Raw genomic sequence first — 21,417 nt, forward strand, 5'->3', positions numbered from 1 at the left:
GGTTATATAGCCATCCCTGATAGCAACAAAGGAGCCTCTTAGGGTTACTCCAAAGTAAAGTGCAGATGAAAGGGCCATGAACCTAGCATTTGGAAAGGTCAGTGTTGACTGAGGAAGCTGAGGAGCAGGTGTTACATTTGGGGTTTTCAACCATGAGGCTCTACTTTAAAATCTTGTTGAATTTTATGCAACCATGATATTAAGCTTTGGTTCCACCTCTCTTGAATGTCACCCTTCCTGCATGCTATGTTCGGACTCGTAGGCTGAGAGGACTGAGGCTGCAGGAACCTCTGCTGTTGGCTGCATTTAGGGAGCAGCGGCCACCTCAGACTAGCGGGCACCCAAGAGGCCAGTCTGGGACCAGCCACTCCTGGACACACGGCGAACTCTGGGGGAGACACCAGAGAACCCCAAATGCAGCACCAGGAGCCTACTGGCCGGGGGCTCCCCATGAACTTGAATGTCTGGAGTGGCAGCCCCCTCAAAATAAATAACCCCCACTTTTGACCACACCCCAGGCCATGGCTCCCGGGGGCTTTGCTGTGCTGGCAGGACAGTGTGTGCACGCCGAACAAGGGGGTGCAGAGGTGGCAAAATGTGCACGGCAACCCTGACCAGATGGAAGAACAGACAACTCCACACCCTCATCCCGTTCCAACCTGACACCAAAGTTCCTCAATCTCTTTCAGAAACAGAGGCAGAGGAGACACTTCCTAACATGTTCTATGAAGCCAGCATCACCCCGATACCAAACCAGAAAGAGACATTACGAGAAAGGAGAACCACAGACCAACATCTCTTCTGAACTTAAAAATTCTCAACGAAATGTTCACAGATGGAACCCAGGGATATTTGCAGAGAACTGCACACCAAAACCACATAGGATATACCCCAGGTGTGTGAGGTCGGGTCAGCACCATACGACATTCTGGCCACTTGGTGACCCATGCAGGTATTTAATAGAAGACATAGCTACCTGCAGTTGGGTAAATGGCTGCAACCAATACTGGGCTTCTCTCTCCTGATAACATGCAGCTTGATTTCCTGTTTATACACCTCACGTTGCAACCAAATGGCACAACATTCCTTAACTGCATCACCCAGCTCTGTCTGACCACGCGTCTGCCTCGTGGGCAGTGATCCACACACAGCCCCACACGTGAGCCTGAGGCCAGAGGGAGTCTCAGGGCAGCCAACAGGCCAGCGCCTCCTTTGTGAAGCCTGGTGTAGGGATGCTGCCCTGCCTGGCCCCACCCTGGGAATGGCATTGTTCCAGGTTGCCTGGCACGCCCGCTGCGCCCACAGACTTCGGGCAGAACCTTCGTGCATTCTGTTGGCTTTCCCACCATTGCTGATCGACACTTTCAGAGCCAACTGCCCCAGCCCAGTCCAATGCAACCAGGTCCTGGCTCTCAAAAAAGGAAGGAGTAGGTAGGGGTAGAAGCAGGAGGGATGAGCCCATAAATCAAGCCTGCACCACTGTAACTCCCCACAGAGCCCGCTCAGCAATCCCATCCTATGTTACAGGTCCCCGGAGCACAGGGGTGATGGCACAGCCTCTGTGGGGACATGCCACTCCAGCAGGATCGGGAGTTCATTCCCAAAGAAGGAAGGCTACGTGGACTTTGGTTGATTGCACCTAGCAGTCCCTAAACCAAAACCCAAACCAGTAGCCATTGAGTCAATTCCAACTCATGACAACTCCATGTGTGTCGGAGTAGAGCTGTGCTCCACAGGGTTTTCAATGGCTGAATTTCAGAAGTATACCACCAGTCCTTTCTTCCACGGTGCCTCTAGGTGGACTGGGCCCTCCAGCCTTTCAGTCAGCAGCCAAGCATGTTCACGATGTGCACCCCCCAGGATCCCAGCAATCCCTGCACGACCTGAAAGGATGGCATCCTCTGCATTAATCTAAGAAGCTGTGTGACCATGCTCCACGGCATGTCCTGTGATGCATGGCACCTGCCACACGCGGAGTGCATGTAGCCTCGGTTCCCCACTTACCAGACCTGTCCCACGTTGACCAGGGATATGTAGAGGACCCAGAGGGCAGCCATGAGGGCCATGTTGGCGCAGCCCGCTATCAGGACAAAAGACGAGATGCCCAAGCCAGCCAGAGCCAGGAGGTCCAGGTTGGTGTCCATGTGTGACCAGTCCAAGAACCAGAGGATGGTGGGCGCAGAGCTCAGGGCATCCCAGGCGATCCTCCCCTTGAAGTACTGCTGGACACTCTTCAAGTATAGCCTACTGGGCAGCAGCCCCTGGTCTCCGATCAGCTGCTTGTTCTGGTGAAAAGCCACCAGGAATGCCACGACTGTGAGAAACAGAAAGTGGTGGGGCATGAACAGAAACAGAAGCATTTGTAGGACCAGAAAGCATTTTTTAGGTGGGCCGGGGACTCTGCTAGGTGAGAAGAGAAAGCAGAAGGATTTGACCAAGGGGTTGGGATCCAAACTACAGATTCCAGGACTTTTGGTTCTTTCTCAAAGTCCTGGGAAAATACTGTACTGGTGGCCCCAACCGGTGAAGACTGTATAAATATTCTGGTTGTTTTTTTCTCATGCATCTGGGTTAACAATTCAAATACAGCTTTGTGTGCACAGATAAGTAAATAGGTGGGGGTGGTGGGAGCAGATTTCTCCCTGTTGGAGGGAAGTGGCAGAGAGGTGGGGGGGGGTGCTGGAATATGCCCTGTGGCACTGGATTAGAGTCAGAGACACCAGTGTGAACTCATGTTTACCTGAAAATATGTGCAGATGGACATGCAGACAACTACATGTCTGCACACATACTAAAAAAAAAAAAATTTTTTTTTTTTTACACAGTTTTTTTTTTTTTTTTAGTAGACACAGATATTTCCTAGCTCTGTCTGCTAAGAGGGTCTGAAGCAGTGACGTCCCAGTAGCAATGGGCACTCCCAGCACTCAGATCTTGGTTTCTAACACCATTCTCCAGTGAAAAGATGGCTCTAAGGTTCTTCGGAGAAATGGATGAGCCTAGCTGGGCTAAGGTTGATGGTTTGAACCCACCCAGTGGCTCCATGGAAGACTAGCAATCTGCTTCTGTAAAGATTATAGCCTAGAAAACCCTATGGGGCAGTTCTATTCTAACACATGGTGTCACTGTGAGTTGAAATCAACAACAACAAAAATGAGGAATATCGGCTATAACCAGAGTGACCAAATAGTAAGAGTTAGTGGCTACTGAAGAGCGGTTAGATTTGTAATTTTGGGCTGCAACGCTAAGAAATTATTTCCTAAAAAATGAAACAGCCTGGAGGTGGGGCCAAGATGGCTGACTAAGTAGAAGCTACCGCTGATCCCTCTTGCAACAAAGACTCAGAAAAACAAGTGCATCGATCCCATACATGACAATCTATGAACCCTGACCATCAAGCACAGAACGCTGAAGCAACGACTGCTTCTGGAACTGGTGCCCCGCACCACAGCCTTGAACCCTCACAGTTCACTGGTGCCAGAGTGGTGGGGCTGATTGCAGCTTACTGAGATGGAGCAAGCACGGGACGCAGCCCTAACCCCTAATCCCCTGGAGTAACCTCGGCAGAGACTCAGCCAGCGCAAGCAGGCTGCACGCTGACGCGGCTGACAGGAGAATGAGAAACCACGGGGAAACAGCAACTGGCTTTGGAGCCTGGAGCACAGCATCCCAGTCAGAAAACCTTGGCGCTGGGCTTTGGACTAAGCGCAGAGGAGCTGATCACGGTGTCCTGAGACGGTGCAAGCATGGGACACAGCCCTAACCCACTGGAGTAACCTTGGCAGAAACCCAGCCAGCGCACGCAGGCTGCACACTGACACGGCTGACAGGAGAAGGAGAAACCACGGGGAAACAGCACCTGGTTTTGGAGCCTGGAGCGCAGCGTCCCAGCCAGAAAACCTTGGCGCTGGACTTTGGGCTAGGAGCAGAGAAGCTGATCACGGCCTCCTGAGACGGCGCAAGCACAGGACACAGGCCTGGCCCTCGGGGCGATCTTGACCCAGCCAGCACACACAGGGTACACGTCCCTCTGGAATCTCAGATAAAACAGTCTTCACCAAACAAGGTAAGTAACTCTGTCTATATTGCTCATGTGCTACTCTCTCCTATCTATCTGATCCCTCCCCTCCCTGACCCAGGCGGCTTCATTAACACTGGAATTTCCTGGGCCAGGAAGTGAAGAGCTCTGTGGGTTTTTTTTTTTTTTTTTGAACCCATTCTCCTGGCCTGAGAGAAGCAGCAATTAACAATGGGGAGGGATCCTTCCCTGACTTCCCTAAACTGAAGTAATAATACAGAACCAGCTCCAGCCAAGCATAAGAGGTCCATAGTCTTTGCCTTTCATCCCTACAGGGAACCAGGCGGCTATTATAACGCAAAGGCAGTTCTGATAGAGATCTGACTGTAATTGCTTTAGCGGAACAGTGGAAAGACAAGTTTTGGAGGTCTGATACCTCTCTACCAATTAAACAGAGCCCTCACTGATCCACAGCAGGGAACTGAGGGCTGAAGCTCCACCCACACCACCTAGCCTCCTGCTAAAGGGGTCTGAGGATAGTGATGCCTACCAATCTTTAGAGGTACAAGCACTGAGTGCCTAAGGTACAGCTGCAGAGTCCACCCACCAAAGTGCTCTAGGAATAGAGACACTCATACCTCACTAGCACGTGGGAAAACACTGTCAGCATGCTACCCTCCTTGGAGTGTGACCCTCTGCTGCTACTAGAATCTGGTGCATACAACCATCACCGCTACTCGGTGACAGCCTACACCACACACTAGGTGTCACACAGTCAGGACACCTAAGCTGATTCTATTCAAGAATAGTGAATGGACTCATAGGCTCATATATCTGGTAACAGCTCAAACCAGCTGGTAATAAGACATAAGTGATTCAAAGGCTACAACAATTAAGATAGCACAATCTAGTAGCCCATCTGGGTATACTGAAACAAAACAAGAAGATAAGACTCAGTTAGCAAATATAAAATAAATCATTGCAATATCTTATAGATGGCTCAGAGACAGCAGTCGATATCAAATCACATAAAGGAGACGGTGATTGCTTCTACAAATCCCCAAATTAAAGAATCAAAATCTTTCCCAAATGAAGATACAATCCTGGAATTGCCAGGTGTAGAATATAAAAAACTAATATACAGAATGCTTCAATACATCAGGGATGACCTCAGAAATGAAATAAGGCAATCTGCAGAAAAACCCAAGGAGCACACTGATAAAGCAGTTGAAGAAATCAAAAAGATTATTCAAGAACGTAGTGAAAAAAATTAATAAGGTGCAAGAATCCGTAGAGAGACAGCATTCAGAAATCCAAAAGATTAACAATAAAATTACAGAATTAGACAACTCAATAGGAAGTCAGAGGAGCAGAATCGAGGAATTGGAATGCAGAGTGGGGGAGCTGGAGGATAAGGCAATTGACACCAATATATTTGAAGAAAAATCAGATAAAAGAATTAGAAAAAAAATGAAGAAACCCTAAGAATCATGTGGGACTCTATCAAGAAGAATAACTTGTGTGTGTTTGGAGTTCTAGAACAGGGAGGGATAAAAGAAAATACAGAGAGAACAGTTGAAGATCTGTTGGCAGAAAACTTCCCTGGCATCATGAAAGATGAAAGGATATCTATCCAAGATGCTCATCGAACCCCATACAACATAGATCCCAAAAGAAAATCACCAACACATATTATCATCAAACTAGCCAAAACCAAAGATAAAGAGAAAATTTTAAAAGCAGCCACGGATAAACGAAAAAGGAGATAAACGTACAAAGGAGACTCAATAAGAATAAGTTCAGACTACTCGGCAGAAACCACGCAGGCAAGAAGGCAATGGGATGACACATATAGAGCACTGAAGGAGAAAAACTGCCAGCCAAGAATCATATATTCAGCAAAACTTTCTCTCAAATATGAAGGTGAAATTAAGACATTTACAGACAAATACAAGCTTAGAGAATCTGCAAAAACCAAACCAAAGCTACAAGAATTACTAAAGGAAATTCTTTGGTCAGAAAATCAATAACATCAGATACCAACACAACTCAAGGTCACAGAACAGAACATCCTGATATCAACTCAAATAGGGAAATCACAAAAACAAAATAAGATTAATTTAAAAAAGAAAAAAATGCTCAAAACAGGGAATCACTTAAGTCATTATATAAAAGATTACAATAATCCAAAAAAGAGGGACTAAATACAGGAGGCATAGATCTTCCATATGGAGTGGAAAACGAGGTGATATACGACAATACGAGTTAGATTTTTACTTAGAAAAATAGGGATAAATATTAAGGTAACCACAAAGAGGTCTAACAATTCCATACTTCAAAATAAAAACCAAGATAAACATAACGACTCAGCAAAAATAAATTCAACTACTAGGAAAATGAGAAACACACAATTTACACAGAAAAAATTCTCAGCGCAAAAGAGTAAGTGAAAAAATGAAACTATCAACAACACACAGAAAAGGCATCAAAATGACAGCACTAAACTCATGTATAATTACGCTGAATGTAAATGGACTAAATGTACCAATAAAGAAACAGAGAGTCTCAGACTGAATAAGAAAACACAATCCGTCTATATGCCTCCTACAAGAGACACACCTTAGACTTAACCCACTAACCACTGCCGTTGAGTCGACAGACTTAAAGACACAAATAAACTAAAACTCAAAGGATGGAAAAAAATATATCAAGCAAACAATAATCAATAAATAGCAGGAGTGGCCATATTAATTTCTGACAAAATAGACTTTAAAATTAAATCCACCACAAAGGAAAAAGGACACTACATAATGATTAAAGGGACAATTGACCAGGAAGATATAACCATATTAAATATTTATGCACCCAATGACAGGGCTGCAAGATACATAAAACAAGCTTTAACAGAATTGAAAGGTGAGATAGACACCTCCACAACTACAACAGAAGACTTCAACACACCACTTTCGGTGAAGGATAAGACTTCCAGTAAGAAGTTCAATAGAGACACGGAAGATCTAATTGCTACAATCAACCAACTTGACCTCATAGACTTATACAGTACACTCCACCCAAGAGCTGCAAAGTATACTTTTTTTCCTAGTGCACATGGAACATTCTCTCGAATAGATCACATATTAGGTCAAAAGACAAACCTTTGCAGAATCCAAAACATCGAAATATTACAAAGCATCTCCTCAGACCATAAGGCCATGAAAGTAGAAGTCAATAACAGAAAAACCAGGGAAAAGAAATCAAATACTTGGAAACTGAACAATACCCTGCTCAGAAAAGACTGGGTTTTAGAAGACATTGAGGAGGGAATAAAGAAATTCATAGGATGCAACAAGACTGAAAACAGTTCCTATCAAAACCTCTGGGACACAGCGAAAGCAGTGCTCAGAGGTCAATTTATATTGATAAATGCACACATACATAAAGAAGAAAGAGCCAAAATCAGAGAACTGTCCCTACAACTTGAACAAATAGAAACCAGGCAACAAAAGAATCCGTCAGGTACCAGAAGAAAACAAATAATAAAAATTAGAGCAGAATTAAATGAATTAGAGAACAGAAAAACAATTGAAAGAATTAACAAAGCCAAGAGCTGGTTCTTTGAAAAAATTAACAAAATTGATAAACTATTGGCCAGACTGACTAAAGAAATACAAGACAGGAAACAAATAACCCAAATAAGAAATGAGATGGGCCATATCACAACAGACTCAACTGAAATTAAAAGATTCATATCAGATTACTATGAAAAATTGTACTCTAACAAATTAAAAAACCTAGAAGAAATGGATGAATTCCCAGAAACACACTACCTACCTAAACTAACACAATTGGAAGTAGAACAACTAAATAGACCCATAACAAAAAAAGAGATTGAAAAGGTAAGCCAAAAACTCCCAACAAAAAAAAAGCCCTGGCCCCGACGGCTTCACTGCAGAGTTCTACCAAACTTTCAAAGAAGAGTTAATGCCACTACTACTAAAGGTATTTCAAAGCATAGAAAAGGATGGACTACTACCTAACTCATTCTATGAAGCCAGCATATCCCTGATACCAAAACCAGGTAAAGACACCAAAAAAAAAAAAAAAAAATTAGAGACCTATATCCCTCATGAACATAGATGCAAAAATCTTCAACAAAATTCTAGCCCATAGAATTCAACAACATATCAAAAAAATAATTCACCACGACCAAGTGGGATTTATACCAGGCATGCAAGGTTGGTTCAATATTAGAAAAACAATTAATGTAATCCATCATATAAATAAAACAAAAGACAAAACCCACCTGATCTTATCAATTGATGCAGAAAAGACATTTGACAAAGTCCAACACCCATTCAGATAAAAACTCTCAGCAAAATAGGAACAGAAGGAAAATTCCTCAACATAATAAAGGGCATTTATACAAAGCCAACAGCCAACATCATCCTAAATGGAGAGAGCCTGAAAGCATTTCCCTTGAGAATGGGAACCAGACAAGGATGCCCTTTATCACTGCTCTCATTCAACATTGTGCTGGAGGTCCTAGTCAGAGCAATCAGGCTAGACAAAGAAATAAAGAGCATCCGGATTGGCAAGGAAGAAGAAAAATTCTCTCTATATGCAGGCGACATGATCTTATACACAGAAAACCCTAAGGAATCCTCAAGAAAACTACTGAAACGAATAAAAGAGTTCAGCAGAGTTTCAGGTTACAAGATAAACACATAAAAATCAGTTGGATTCCTCTACATTAACAAAAAGAACATCGAAGAGAAAAATCACCAAATCAATACCATTCACAGTAGCCCCCAAGAAAATAAAATACTTAGGAATAAATCTTACCAAAGATGTAAAAGACCTATACAAAGAAAACTACAAGGTACTACTGCAAGAAACTAAAAGGGACCTACATAAGTGGAAAAACATACCTTACTCATGGATAGGAAGAGTTCACACTGTAAAAATGTCTATGCTACCAAAAGCCATCTATATAAACAATGCGCTTCCGATCCAAATTCCAATGACATTTTTAATGTGATGGAGAAACAAATCACCAACTTCATTTGGAAGGGAAAGAAGCCCTGGAAAAGTAAAGCATTATTGAAAAAGAAGAACGAAGTGGGAGGCCTCACTCTACCTGATTTTAGAACATATTATACAGTCACAGTAGTCAAAACAGCCTGGTACTGGTACAACAACAGACACATAGACCAATTGAACAGAATTGAGAACCCAGATATAAATCCATCCACATATGAGCAGCTGATATTTGACAAAGGCCCAGTGTCAGTTAATGGGAGAAAAGATAGTCTCTTTAACAAATAGTGCTGGCATAACTGGATACCCATCTGCAAAGAAATGAAATAGGACCCATGCCTCACACCGTGCACAAAAACTAACTCCAAATGGATCAAAGACCTAAATATAAAGTCTAAAACGATAAAGATCATGGAAGAAAAAATAGATACAACATTAGGAGCCCTAATAGAAGGCGTAAACAGAATACAAAACATTACTAAAAATGACGAAGAGAAACCAGATAACTGGGAGCTCCTAAAAAATCAAACACCTATGCTCAGCTAAAGACTTCACCAGAAGAGTAAAAAGACCACCTACAGACTGGGAAAAATTTTTCAGCTACGACATCTCCAACCAATGCCTGATCTCTAAAATCAACATGATTCTGCTAAAACTCAACCACAAAAAGACAAACAACCCAATTAAAAACTGGGCAAAGGATATGAACACGCGCTTCACTAAAGACATTCCGGCGGCCAACAGATACATGAGGTAATGCTCTTGATCATTAGCCATTAGAGAAATGCAAATTGAAACTACAATGAGATTCCATCTCACTCCAACAAGGCTGGCATTAATCCAAAAAACACAAAATAATAAATGTTGGAGAGACTGTGGAGAGATTGGAACACTTATATACTGCTGGTGGTAATGTCAGATGGTACAACCACTTTGGAAATCAATTCGGTCTTTCCTTAAAAAGCTAGAAATAGAACTACCATACAACCCAGCAATCCCACTCCTCAGACTATATCCCAGAGAAACAAGACCCTTTATGCAAACAGATATATGCATACCCATGTGTACTGCAGCACTCTTTATAATAGCAAAAAGATGGAAGCAACCAAGGTGTCCATCAACAGATGAATGGATAAATAAATTATGGTATATTCACACAATGGAATACTACGCATCGATAAAGAACAGCGATGAATCTGTGAAACGTTTCATAACATGGAGGAACCTGGAAGACATTATGCTCAGTGAAATTAAAAACAGACAAAAAATTAGTTGCAAAAGGACAAACATTGTATAAGACCACTATCATAAGATCTTGAGAAATAGTTTAAACTGAGAACACATTCTTTTGTGGCTGGGGGTGGGGGGAAGGAAGGGTGGGAGAGGTTCTTTTTACTGATTAAATAGTAGATAATAACTACTTTAGGTGAATGGAAGGACAACACTCAATACAAGGGAGGTCAGCACAACTGGACTAAACCAAAAGCAAAGAAGTTTCCTGAATAAACTGAATGCTTCGAAGGTCAGCAAAGCAGGGTCAGGGGTTTGGGGACTATGGCTTCAGGGGACATCTACGTTAATTGGCAAAATAAAAGCTATTAAGAGAACATTCTGCATCCCACTTTCAAGTGTGGCATTTGGGGTCTTAAACGCTAGCAAGCGGCCATCTAAGATGCATCCATGAGTCTCAACCCACCTGGATCAAAGGAGAATGAAGAACACCAAGGTCACAAGGTAATTATGAGCCAAAGAAACAGAAAGGGCTACATGAACTAGAGACTACATCATCCTGAGACCAGAAGAACTAGATGGTGCCCGCCCACGACCGATGACTGCCCTGACAGGGAGCACAACAGAGAATCCCTAAGGGAGCAGGAGAACAGTGGGATGCAGACCCCAAATTCTCATAAAAAGATCAGACTTAATGGTCTGACCGAGACTAGAAGAATCCCAGCGGTCGCGGTCCCCAAACCTTCTGTTGGCCCAGGATAGGAAACATTCCCGAAGACAACTCATCAGACATGGAATGGACCAGACAATGGGTTGGAGAGAGATGCTGAAGAGTAGGTAGCTACTTGTATCTGGTGGACACTTGAGACTGTGTTGGCATCTCCAGTCTGGAGGGGAAATGGGAGGGTAGAGAGGGTTAGAAACTGGCAAAACGGTCACGAAAGGAGAGACTGGAAGGAGGGAGCGGGCTGACTCATTAGGGGGAGAGTAAATGGGAGTATGTATATAAGTTTGTATGTGAGAGACTGACTTGATTTGTAAACTTTTACTTAAAACACAATAAAAATTACTAAAAAAAAAAAAAAATTACGAATATCTTCTCAGATCGTTTGGTTCCCAGTGACTGCCACTGTTAAGTCTTGGACCAGGCATTCTTGAAAGTATGTACTACAGGTGAGCTCAGGGGCAAGGCAGCTGTGTTTGGTTTTTAAGCAAACTGGATGCATTTTACAGAGAAGCATGCACTGGACTTGGAATGGCCTGGAGAAGAGACAAGGCTAGCCTCCCATGAACTTTTAGAACCACTGAATACTCAAACCAACATAGAACAAGGCACAATTTTTCTTTAACTGTGAAAAAAATTATTTATCCAGCACCTGTGTTTTGCCATTACCAGAGATATAATGCGGAAAAGACATGGAAAAGACTTTTTTTTTCCTTCTAAATATTTTAAATTAACATCTTTTTCTTTTTTTTGTTAATTGTACCTTAAATGAAGGTTTACAGAACAAACTAGTTTCTCATCAAACAGTACACACATTGTTCTACTACACTGGTTAACAACCCCACAAGATGTCAATACTCTCCCTTCTCACCCCTGGGTTCCCTATTACCAGCTTTCCTGTTCCCTCCTGCTTTCCAGTCCCTGCCCCAGGGCTGGTACGCCCCTTTAGTCTTGTTTTGTTCCATGGGCCTGTTCAATCTTTGGCTGGTGGGTGAACCTCAGGAGTGACTTTAATGCTGAGCTGAAAGGGTATCCAGGGGCCATACTGAATTTCTCCAGTCTGTTAGGCTAGCAAGCCTGGGCTTTCTTTTTAAGTGTTTTGTTCTACGCTTTTGTCCAGCTCTGTCCGGGACCCCTATCGTGATCCCTGTCCAGGCAGTCAGTGGCAGTAGCCAGGCACCATCTAGTTTTACTGGACTTAGTCTGGAGGAGGCCATAGTAGATGTGGTCCATTAGTCATTTGAACTAATCTTTCCCTTGTATCTTTAGTTTTCTTCACTCTTCCTTGCTCATGAAGGGATGAGACCAGTGGAGTATCCTAGATGGCTGCTCACAGGCTTTTAAGACCAGATGCTACTCACCAAAGTAGAGTGTAGAACATTATAAACTATGTTATGCCAATTGAGCTAGATGTTCCCCGAGACCACAGTCCCCAGAGCCCTCAGCCCAGCAATTTGGTCGCTCTGGGAGTTTGGATGTGTCTATGGAGCTACCATGCCCTTGTCTTGTACAGGTTGTACTGACTTTACTGGACTCAGTCTGGAGGAGGCCATAGTAGATGTGGTCCATTAGTCCTTTGAACTAATCTTTCCCTTGAATCTTTGTATCTCCAGTATTGTGTACTGTCTTACCCTTCACCAAAGTTAGGACTTATTATTGTCTATTAAGTATTTTTCCATCCCCAACCCTCCTCTCCCTCGTAACCATCAAAGATTGTTTCTTTTTGTATGTAAACCTTCTCATGAGTTTTTACAGTAGTGGTCTCATACAATATTTGTCCTTTTGTGATTGACTCATTTCACTCAGCATAATGTACTCCAGATTACTCCATGTTATGAGATGCTTCACAGATTCATCATTAGAACAAGGCATGATTTTATTTATTTTTTTGGTTCTGCTTTTTCCTTAAATTCCCCAGAGAACAGCTAAGAGCTTCACAAGTGTGGTGCAGGCACGATTCTTCTCTGCCGCTCTGACTACCCCGCCTCTGAAAAGGAAGCCGAGTGAACAAGATCCCCTGCAGATTTGCTTGATATGAACGACAATTTCAGAAAGTACTATTTCCATTTACCTCAAAGCCCTCAGACTACAGCTATTAGTCAGGGGACAAAAAGTCATAAACCTCTCAACTACCTGTGATGTGAATAAGGAAGACAGCTGAGCATTGCACAAAATACACGCACAGCACATCTAAACTGAAAAGCAAGGGCCCTGTGTGCAGTCGGGGAAAAGCTGCCAGGTCCAGACTCCCACATACCCTGTGGGTCTAAAATGAAGCTGGGCCAGGGAATGTCTCCCTTTCCTGGACAAAACCAAAGCCACCAACACGAGCGGCACCGGGTTTGGTCAGGTGCCGCTGGCACTCGGCAACCAGGCTCTTCATTAAGAGCTCCTTGAAGCTCTCGTTGGCCTCCTTCCCCTCTCGTGACAGAAGGACACTCTCACTGCAGGTGCCTGTCAGTGTCCTGGCTACAGCACTTCTGCCAACTTGGGAAAATAGCAGCCACAGACCGACATCCACAGGGCATTTTACAGGGCAGCTGAAATCTATGGGTGCCCAGCACCTATAGGGTATCCAGCACCTCAGGGCACTTATGGGCACTTGATACCCACATACCTATAAGCATCCAACTCTGAGTGGCCAGCACCATACCCACAGCTCAGGATGGGGAGTCCTGTCCCACGGAGTAAGGGGCAAGTGTGCACTTGGAAAGCACCCAGAGGAGCCTGGGGAGGTGCACCTGGCGTGCACCGGGTCCTGCATGAGTACGTGTTCAACATGGGAAGCAAAGTCCATGCATCAAGATGACAGGTTATGAAGACTCTGACTCACAGCAACCCTACAGGACAGAGAACTACCCCATAGAGTTTCCAAGGCTGTAATCTTTATGGAAGCAGATTGCCACATCTTTCTTCTGCAGAGCAGCTGGTGGGTTCGAATTGCTGACAAACCGGGCACTTTCCCACCGTACCACCAGGGCACCTAGGAGACAGGTGAAAAACAAGGCTCCAGGAATTGATGGAATGCTAATCGAGATGTTTCGACAAACAGATGCAGCGCTGGAAGTGCTCACTTGTCTATGCCAAGAAATTTGGAAGACAGCTACCTGGCCAACTGAATGGAAGAGATCCATATTTATGCCTATTTCCAAGAAACGGGATCCAGCCAAATGCAGAAATTATCGAACAGTATCACTAATATCACACACAAGTAAAATTCTGCTGGAGATCATTCAAAAGCAATTGCAGCAGTTTATCAACAGGGAGCTGCCAGAAATTCAAGCCGGATTCAGAAGATGGTGTGGAACCAGGGATATCATTGCTGATGTCAGACAGATCCTGGCTGAAAACAGAGAACACCAGAAAGATGTTTACCTATGTTTTATTAACTATGCAAACACATTCGACTGTGTGGATCATAACAAATTATGGATAACATTGTGAAGAATGGGAATTCCAGAAAACTTAATTGTGCTCACGAGGAACCTGTACATAGAGCAAGAAGCAGTTGTTCAAACCGAACAAGGGGATACTGTGTGGCTCAAGGTCAGGAAAGGTGTGCGTCAGGGTTGTATCCTTATTCAATCTGTATGCTGAGCAAATAATTTGAGAAGCTGGACTCTACGAAGAACAGGGCATCAAAACTGAAGGAAGATGCATTAACAACCTGTGTTATGCAGGTGACACAACCTTGCTTGCTGAAAGCGAAGAGGATTTGAAGCACTTACTAATGAAGATCAAAGACCACAGCCCTCAGTATGGATTACACCTCAACATAAAGAAAACAAAAATCCTCACAACTGGACCAATGAGCAACATCATGATAAACGGAGAAAAGGCTCAAGTTGTCATGGATTTCATTTTACTTGGATCCACAATCAACACCCATGGAAGCAGCAGTCAAGAAATCAAAAGACGCATTGCACCGGGCAAATCTGCTGCAAAAGACCACTTTAAAGTGTTGAAAAGCAAAGACTTCACCTTGAAAACTATGGAGCACCTGACCCAAGCCATGGTGTTTTCAATGGCCTCATATGCACGCGAAAGCTGAACGATGAATAAGGAGGACTGAAGAAAAACGGACGCCTTTGAATTGTAGTGTTGGCGAAGAATATTGAACATACCATGGCCTGCCAAAAGAATGAACAAATCTGTCTTGGAAGAAGTACAACCAGAATGCTTTTTAGAAGCAAGGATGGCAAGACTACGTCTCACACACTTTGGATGCGTTATCAGGAGGGAGCAGTCCCTGGAGAAGGACAACATGCTTGTAAAGTAGAGAGTTAGTGAAAAAGAGGAAGACCCTGAAGGAGAGGAACTGACACAGTAGCTGCAACAACGGGCTCGAGTGTAACAACTGTGGGTATGGTGCAGGACCAGCAGTGTTTCGTTCTATTGTACATAGGGTCACTATGTGTCAGAGCCGACTGGACAGCATCTAACAACAGAAGGAGGTAAGTGCACGGGGCCTGCTCGTTTGCCAGAGAACCACACCACTTGAAGACTGAGATATCAAAAATGATTCTACCCCAAATACACTTACTCACAAGATGGGGAAAAAATGCTTATGTTAACGCAAGTCGTTCTATCTTCAGCACCAGACTTGAAGTGCCTGCTTGACCCAGTGACTTAAAATTGTCTCCTTCTGAATTGATGAGAGATTCCCTGCAGAGATCAAAGGCAGCCTTGGCTCAATGAAAGAGCCCAGGAGCCCATTTTTATAAAGCTGTGCTGTCGGCGAGCAAAACCACTAGTTTTTGCACTGTTCCAGGCTCCCCTTTTAAAAGTCTATTAAAGTCTCAAGATATTAGCTTGATCTTGACTTCATCTCTGCTAGGTGACAGCTCCAACTTACAGAATGACTATTTAATACTTTGGAAGATAAAGCCACACTAGCAAGGACTATTTTTATAATAACTTAAAACAAAAAAGACTGAGTTGAAAGCCCATGTAGGAAATTCCACAGTAAACTGAGCCCCTTCCAGAAAATCTTACAGTAATGACCAAGTTTTCTAATGTGTACTAGGAGGTGGCCTGAGTTTTCACGTGAAACATAAAACCGGGCCTCTCAACTGCACTGCAATGCTACCGGGACTTCTTACACAGCTGTGGGACCAACCTTCCAAAGAGCTTCTGCATTCTACCCTTTTCATCCATGTGGGAGGGAAGTAGATGGAGAAATGAAACTCTTAGGCGTTAAAGGCCCGAGGTGCACCCTGGACCAGCACCCTCTAGAACTCTCCGAAAGCATGACTGTCCACTTGCTCCAAGCCACCTGGGCTCCTAACCTGGTCTTCTCCCCTACTTCCAAGTTTATTTGAGAAGCTCAGAGGGTTTGGTTTTCGTTGGTACTAACAAGTCAGGCTTGTTGAACAGTTTACTTATGGGTCCATTAGCAATTCCTTAAACACAAAAACACCAAACCGAAACCCATCGAGTCATGTGTGCGCAGGAGAACTGCTCCATAGGGTTACCAAAGGTGTGGCCTTTTAGAAGCAGACTGCCAGGCCTGTCTTCTGAGGAGCCTCTGGGTGAATTTTACAGCCAACCTTTTGGCTACTAGTCAAGTGCAAGCTGTTCGCTACACTCAGGCACCCTTCTATACTCACCAAAACCAAAAACCAAACCTGCTGCCATTGAGTTGATTCTGACTCATGGTTAACCTGTAGGGCAGAGGAGAACTGCCCTATAGGGTTTCCAAAGAGCCGCTGGTGGATTTGAACTGCTGACATTTTGGTTAGCAGCTGTGCACTTAACCATTGCACCACCAGGGATCCTCCATACTCATAGGACCTTCCAAATCTAAGTTCGGTGGTTTAGGGCCTGGAGGTGAGAGGGAGGTGGAATTAGCAGCTGCATCAGAACAGGCCAGTCATCCAGAGGTTTAGAGATGTGACCACTTTCCTTAGACGGTGGTCAGCAGGCAACTGTAGCCTGAACAGTGTTCAGCCAGTTGTCAAATCTGGATTCCAACCTAGCCTCTGAGCAAATGAAGTCATCAAAGCTGCCCCTTCTCCCCCAAAAAGTCTGGGTTGCAGGGCAAACGAGTTTGGCTGAAAACATTAAAGGAGCTACAACAGCAGCCGTCAGTGTCCCCTCTAGCTCAGCCTTCAGGGTACTTGAAGGACTCCACTAGTGTTCTTGAAGAACTGCAGGCAGGGGTGCACAGGGGCGCAGGATGTAGCCCATGGGACTTGTAAGGTGCACGGGATGCAGCAAAGTGTAAAACTGCTTCTTCTCACGATTATAAATCTCCCTGCATTTATATAGGCAGGGGTGCTGCTGTATTTACAAGGGCAGGATGTGTATATGTATTTATGGGGGAGGGAATGCGCCTGTATTTACAGGGGCAAAGAGGCCTCTACACTTAAAGAGGAGAGGGTGCTTATATTTAAAAGGGCAGGAGTACATCCGTACAGGTGGAGGGAGTGCATCTGCATTTACGTAAGGGTGTAGAGGTGATTCACCAGAGCACCTAAACATCCACCTTCTGCCCGGCTCCACTCAGCTCTGCAGGGAGGCCTCAAGTTCCGAATGCTGACTACTGAGTTTGGTGACTTTAGTTGGTGCCCAGCTAAGCCATACGAAGACATTCCGTGATCCTGGGAGAGAAGCCTGGGGCCGCTACCCGCCAGCGCTGTGCCGAGCTTTGGAAAGCCCGAGACTGGCGCCGATTTTGGCAGGTAGGTCTGGGGGCTCCGGGTGGGAGGATGGAATGCCCAGGGGGTCCAGGTGTGGTTTCACCTACCAAGAACCCATGCGCACTTGAGCGGGGGGCGCAGTAAAGGGACAGTTGTAAGGCACACACACAGACGGAGGCCGGGAGGCGGCGCGTGCGTGGGGAAAGGGCGCGGTGACTGGTCGGGGGTGGGGTGCACACACGGATGGAGCGCGGGAAGGGGGCGCGTGCATGGGGAAGGGACGTGCGTGCCGCGTGTCCCCGCGCACCAGCGGCTCCGGGCGGGGGTCTGCGCGCGGCCGCACTGGAGGGAGCCTCGGGCCCGTGGCGGACTCACAGTATACGAAAGCTAGGGCTCTCAGGAGCACTATCCTGGTCAGCCAGAAGGTGCCCACGCGGAGGCAGGTCGGGTAGCCCGCAGGCTCACGCGCTGGCGCGGGGGGAGACCCAGACCCCACGTCCCCGCACCTCCTCTTCCGCAGCGACTCCACCGGTGCCGCCATTGCCGGGCCGTCAGGACGCATGCGCGGGAGTGACGTGCGCCGGGGCACGCTCGAAGGCCCTGCCCACCCTCTTCAACCGCCCCGCCAACCCGTCACCCGCCCATTCAACTCGCCAGTCCCGCCCACATTCCCACTGTCCCCGCCCATCCCCTCACCGGCCCCGCCCATTCTCACCGCTTCCGCCCATGTGCGAGGAGCGCGCGCAAGGCACGAGAACGCGCGCGCCCCCCGCAGGCTGAGCTCTGCGCTGCAGAAGTAAGGTGTGGATACCTGGGACAGGACTCCTTTTGTGCATGAACGCCGTTGCCTCCCTCGCTTACTTATGCATGCGTTTAATTCGTTCATTCATGCCACCGGTGAACATGGTGGAGAGCCCGTCCTCTCCTGGCCCAGGATCGGTGTGTCGTCTGCCCTCACGGAACACTTGTTCTAGGGGAGGGAGACACACACAGACAGTAGCACAAAAGTGTGACAGAGACTGCTGGGACGCTTGGTCAGCATCCAGGGAGTGGCCACCCCGTTGACAGCCAAGGCCGTCTAAAGCTCCATGGGCCTGCCGAGGGGCAAGATGCTTCACTCCAAGCTCCCTGGCTGCGGTGCTGCCTAGTGGGGTGTGTAACAAGGGTGTAGCAGGTACGTGTGCCTGGAGCCAGGCCCCTCACCTTCTGTCTTTGCTCTCTGTGGATTGGGGGAAAGAGGAGGCAGGGGCTGTGCCCTGAAATTCAGCCAGATCCTGCAGCTCACCCTCCTGCCCCCTGTCCCTGAGAGGCAACCAAAGCCCCGGTTACAGACAGTGCTCCTGCTGGTCCTTGAGACTGGATCCCAGGCCAGGGGAAAGGGGTGAATCCAGGAGCCCCAGCGGGGAAGAACCGACTGACACAAGCAAAACCATGGCTAGGGCACCAGCGTCCCCACATTCTGAGGTTGGGGCAGCCAGGAACTGCCCAAGAGAGGTTACTGGAATGTGGGGGATTGCAGGTACTCCAGGAAGGAAGGAAGGAAGGAAGGAAGGGGAGTGTTCAGGGTAGACATCAGAGCCCTAGGAGGTTATTGGAGGCAAATCATAGAGGTGTGAGTTAGGTTATTTCTTATTCATTTGTCAGAACTCTTTACATATTAAAGATCTCCTTTTGTGTACATTGCAACTATCTATCCTAGTTGGCTGATTTGTTAAACACGTGCTTATTTTTATTCTCTCAATTTTATTCCTAGTGTTTTGACATATACTTACTGATGGTTGTGTCCTCCGGTGATCCACCTTTATTGATTATTTAATTACTTTTTAATCATTAGGTCTTCACCACCTGTAGTGTGAGTTCCATGAGGGCAGGGACTGACTCTTGGGCACTGAATTCCCGAATCTAGACCAGCCAATAGCTGCTGGAAACCCTACCCAGCCTCCAGCCTCCCTGGGGTGGGGGCAATAGCATGTCTGTGCATTTTACAGTGGGGTAAAAAAGTTTCCTTTCCTTTCCCTGGGAACCAGCTGCAAAGCACAGCCTGCCAGTGATGTTGCAGTAGACACAGACATCTGAATTCCTAGGAGCCTGCGGCCCAGGGCAGCGCCTGCCTGAGGGCTCCTGGGGCTCAGAGGGACAGCTAGCCTGGGTGGTGTCTTGAAGCCAGGTGTTTGCACACAAGCCCACCACCTGCACCTCTCGCCCTGCTGTCCAGGAGCCAGGCCAGGTGGGGCCAGCACAACTGTTTGGGGAGAACAGAGAGAGCCCAGCACCCACAGCACAGGCCTGCCCCAACCCTCCCTGGGTCCCTGCCTGGATGCCTGAGCTGCTCAGGGGACACAGATAGAGGAAGGACAGATCTACCATCAGGTGTGACCTTAGGCACTCTTTTCAGGTGGAGACAGGCCTCACAAAGGGGCTTTTGTTCTCTACTTCCCCTTACTAGGGCTGCATTGTTCCCCGGAGGAGGGCACAATGGCACACTGTGCAGAGCAGAAAGGCCCCTTGTTCCAGCTTCCCGCTCCAGCACAGGCTCCTTCTCTGGGTCTGCCCGGGGTGGGCGCAGCCAGTGGGAGGGTCTGCTGGGGGGAGCTCATGTTTCCTCCGGGGTAGGCTTTCCTGGGATAATGACTGCAGAGTGCCTCGTCCACCAAGGATCTAGAACCTGCGGGGGAGTGGGCCGCCTGGAGCAGGGCTTGGCCAGGAGAGCCTGCCCTTGCTCAGCACCCACCCATTGCAGCAGTACTGGTGTCTCAGAAATCACCAGAAGGCATTCCTTTTACCTGGTGGAATAAGGCACGTCATTTACAATTAAACTTCCCTCTTCATCTTTGTTAGGCACGTATGGCCATTTAACATACAGTGGGTATGTATGCTCTAAGAAGGTGTGCTGCTTAAAACTAACAAAACTTCTCTGGAAGCCTTGAGGGAGGGGCCATCAACCAGGGGGCCACTAAGACGCTGTCTCTGTACCCCACTCGCCACAATCCCCCAGGTCTGCACTGAGCCACCTTTCACCAACACCAAGGGACTGGGGAGAGCTCCTGAGCCCAGTTTCAAACAAGGAACTCTATGAAAGGAAAACACAGGGAAGGGCGGCCACGAGCGGACCAAGATGTGGCTTCAGATTGCCAGGCTGGCCCTAGGAGGCCCCCAGGCTGCCAGGATAAAGGGCCAAGCATGGCTGAGTAGGCAGAGAGGGGAGAAAGGGTCTGGAGAAAGGAGGTGAGGAGAGATGAGAGAATCCCCAAGGGGAGCAGTGCCCGGAGGGAAGCAGTCAGCAGGACAGTGAATAAGCCAACCGCCCCTAGGTGGGAGTGGTCCGCAGCCACCCCCAGGACAGCCCTGGGGCCCAGGCAAACAGGAGCTTGTGGCTGTCAGACCTCCCAGCAGCTGCAGGGTAGCATCATTGAGGAATGAGCCCTATGTCAGCACCTCATCCAGTTGTCCCTGGGCACCCTGGCCTGGCAGCCCCCCCATTGGGCCAGTTGTCCCTGGCGTGGGCTGCAGCTGTCTCTGCACCCCGAAGAACCCTGCATGGGCCAGCATCGAATTGTGCACCCTCCATTTACCCCAATTTTTCATTTCTTGAAATCTGTTTGTGGGGGGAGCAGGATGTGTGTATGCTAACATCTGTCACTTTCTTTGAAGGGGTGGTCAGTTGGGACTGGTCCAGTCCTGGCTGTCCAGTGGCCAAAACCCTCGGGGGGAGGTAGCAGGTGCAGGCAGGGGGCGCCAAGCAGGTGCCGTAACATGTGCTGGGTGTCCTG

General features: G+C 46.8%; 1 protein-coding gene across 2 annotated transcripts in view; it reads right to left on the reverse strand.

Moving 5' to 3' along the window:
• Nucleotides 1-18,224, reverse strand: part of LMF1 (lipase maturation factor 1) — a 101,776-nt gene extending 83,552 nt beyond the window's left edge. For both annotated transcript variants that reach the window (XM_003417699.4, XM_064295311.1), the window contains exons 1-2: nt 18,023-18,224; nt 2,005-2,314 (exon numbers count right to left, since the gene is read on the reverse strand). In XM_003417699.4, the coding sequence (XP_003417747.1) occupies nt 2,005-2,314; nt 18,023-18,209 (497 nt within the window). In that variant the 5' untranslated portion in view covers nt 18,210-18,224. The remainder of the gene's footprint in view (nt 1-2,004; nt 2,315-18,022) is intronic.
• Between the last annotated feature and the right edge of the window lie 3,193 nt (nt 18,225-21,417).

Source organism: Loxodonta africana, chromosome 12 (genome assembly GCF_030014295.1).
Source record: "Loxodonta africana isolate mLoxAfr1 chromosome 12, mLoxAfr1.hap2, whole genome shotgun sequence".
NCBI lineage: Eukaryota > Metazoa > Chordata > Mammalia > Proboscidea > Elephantidae > Loxodonta > Loxodonta africana.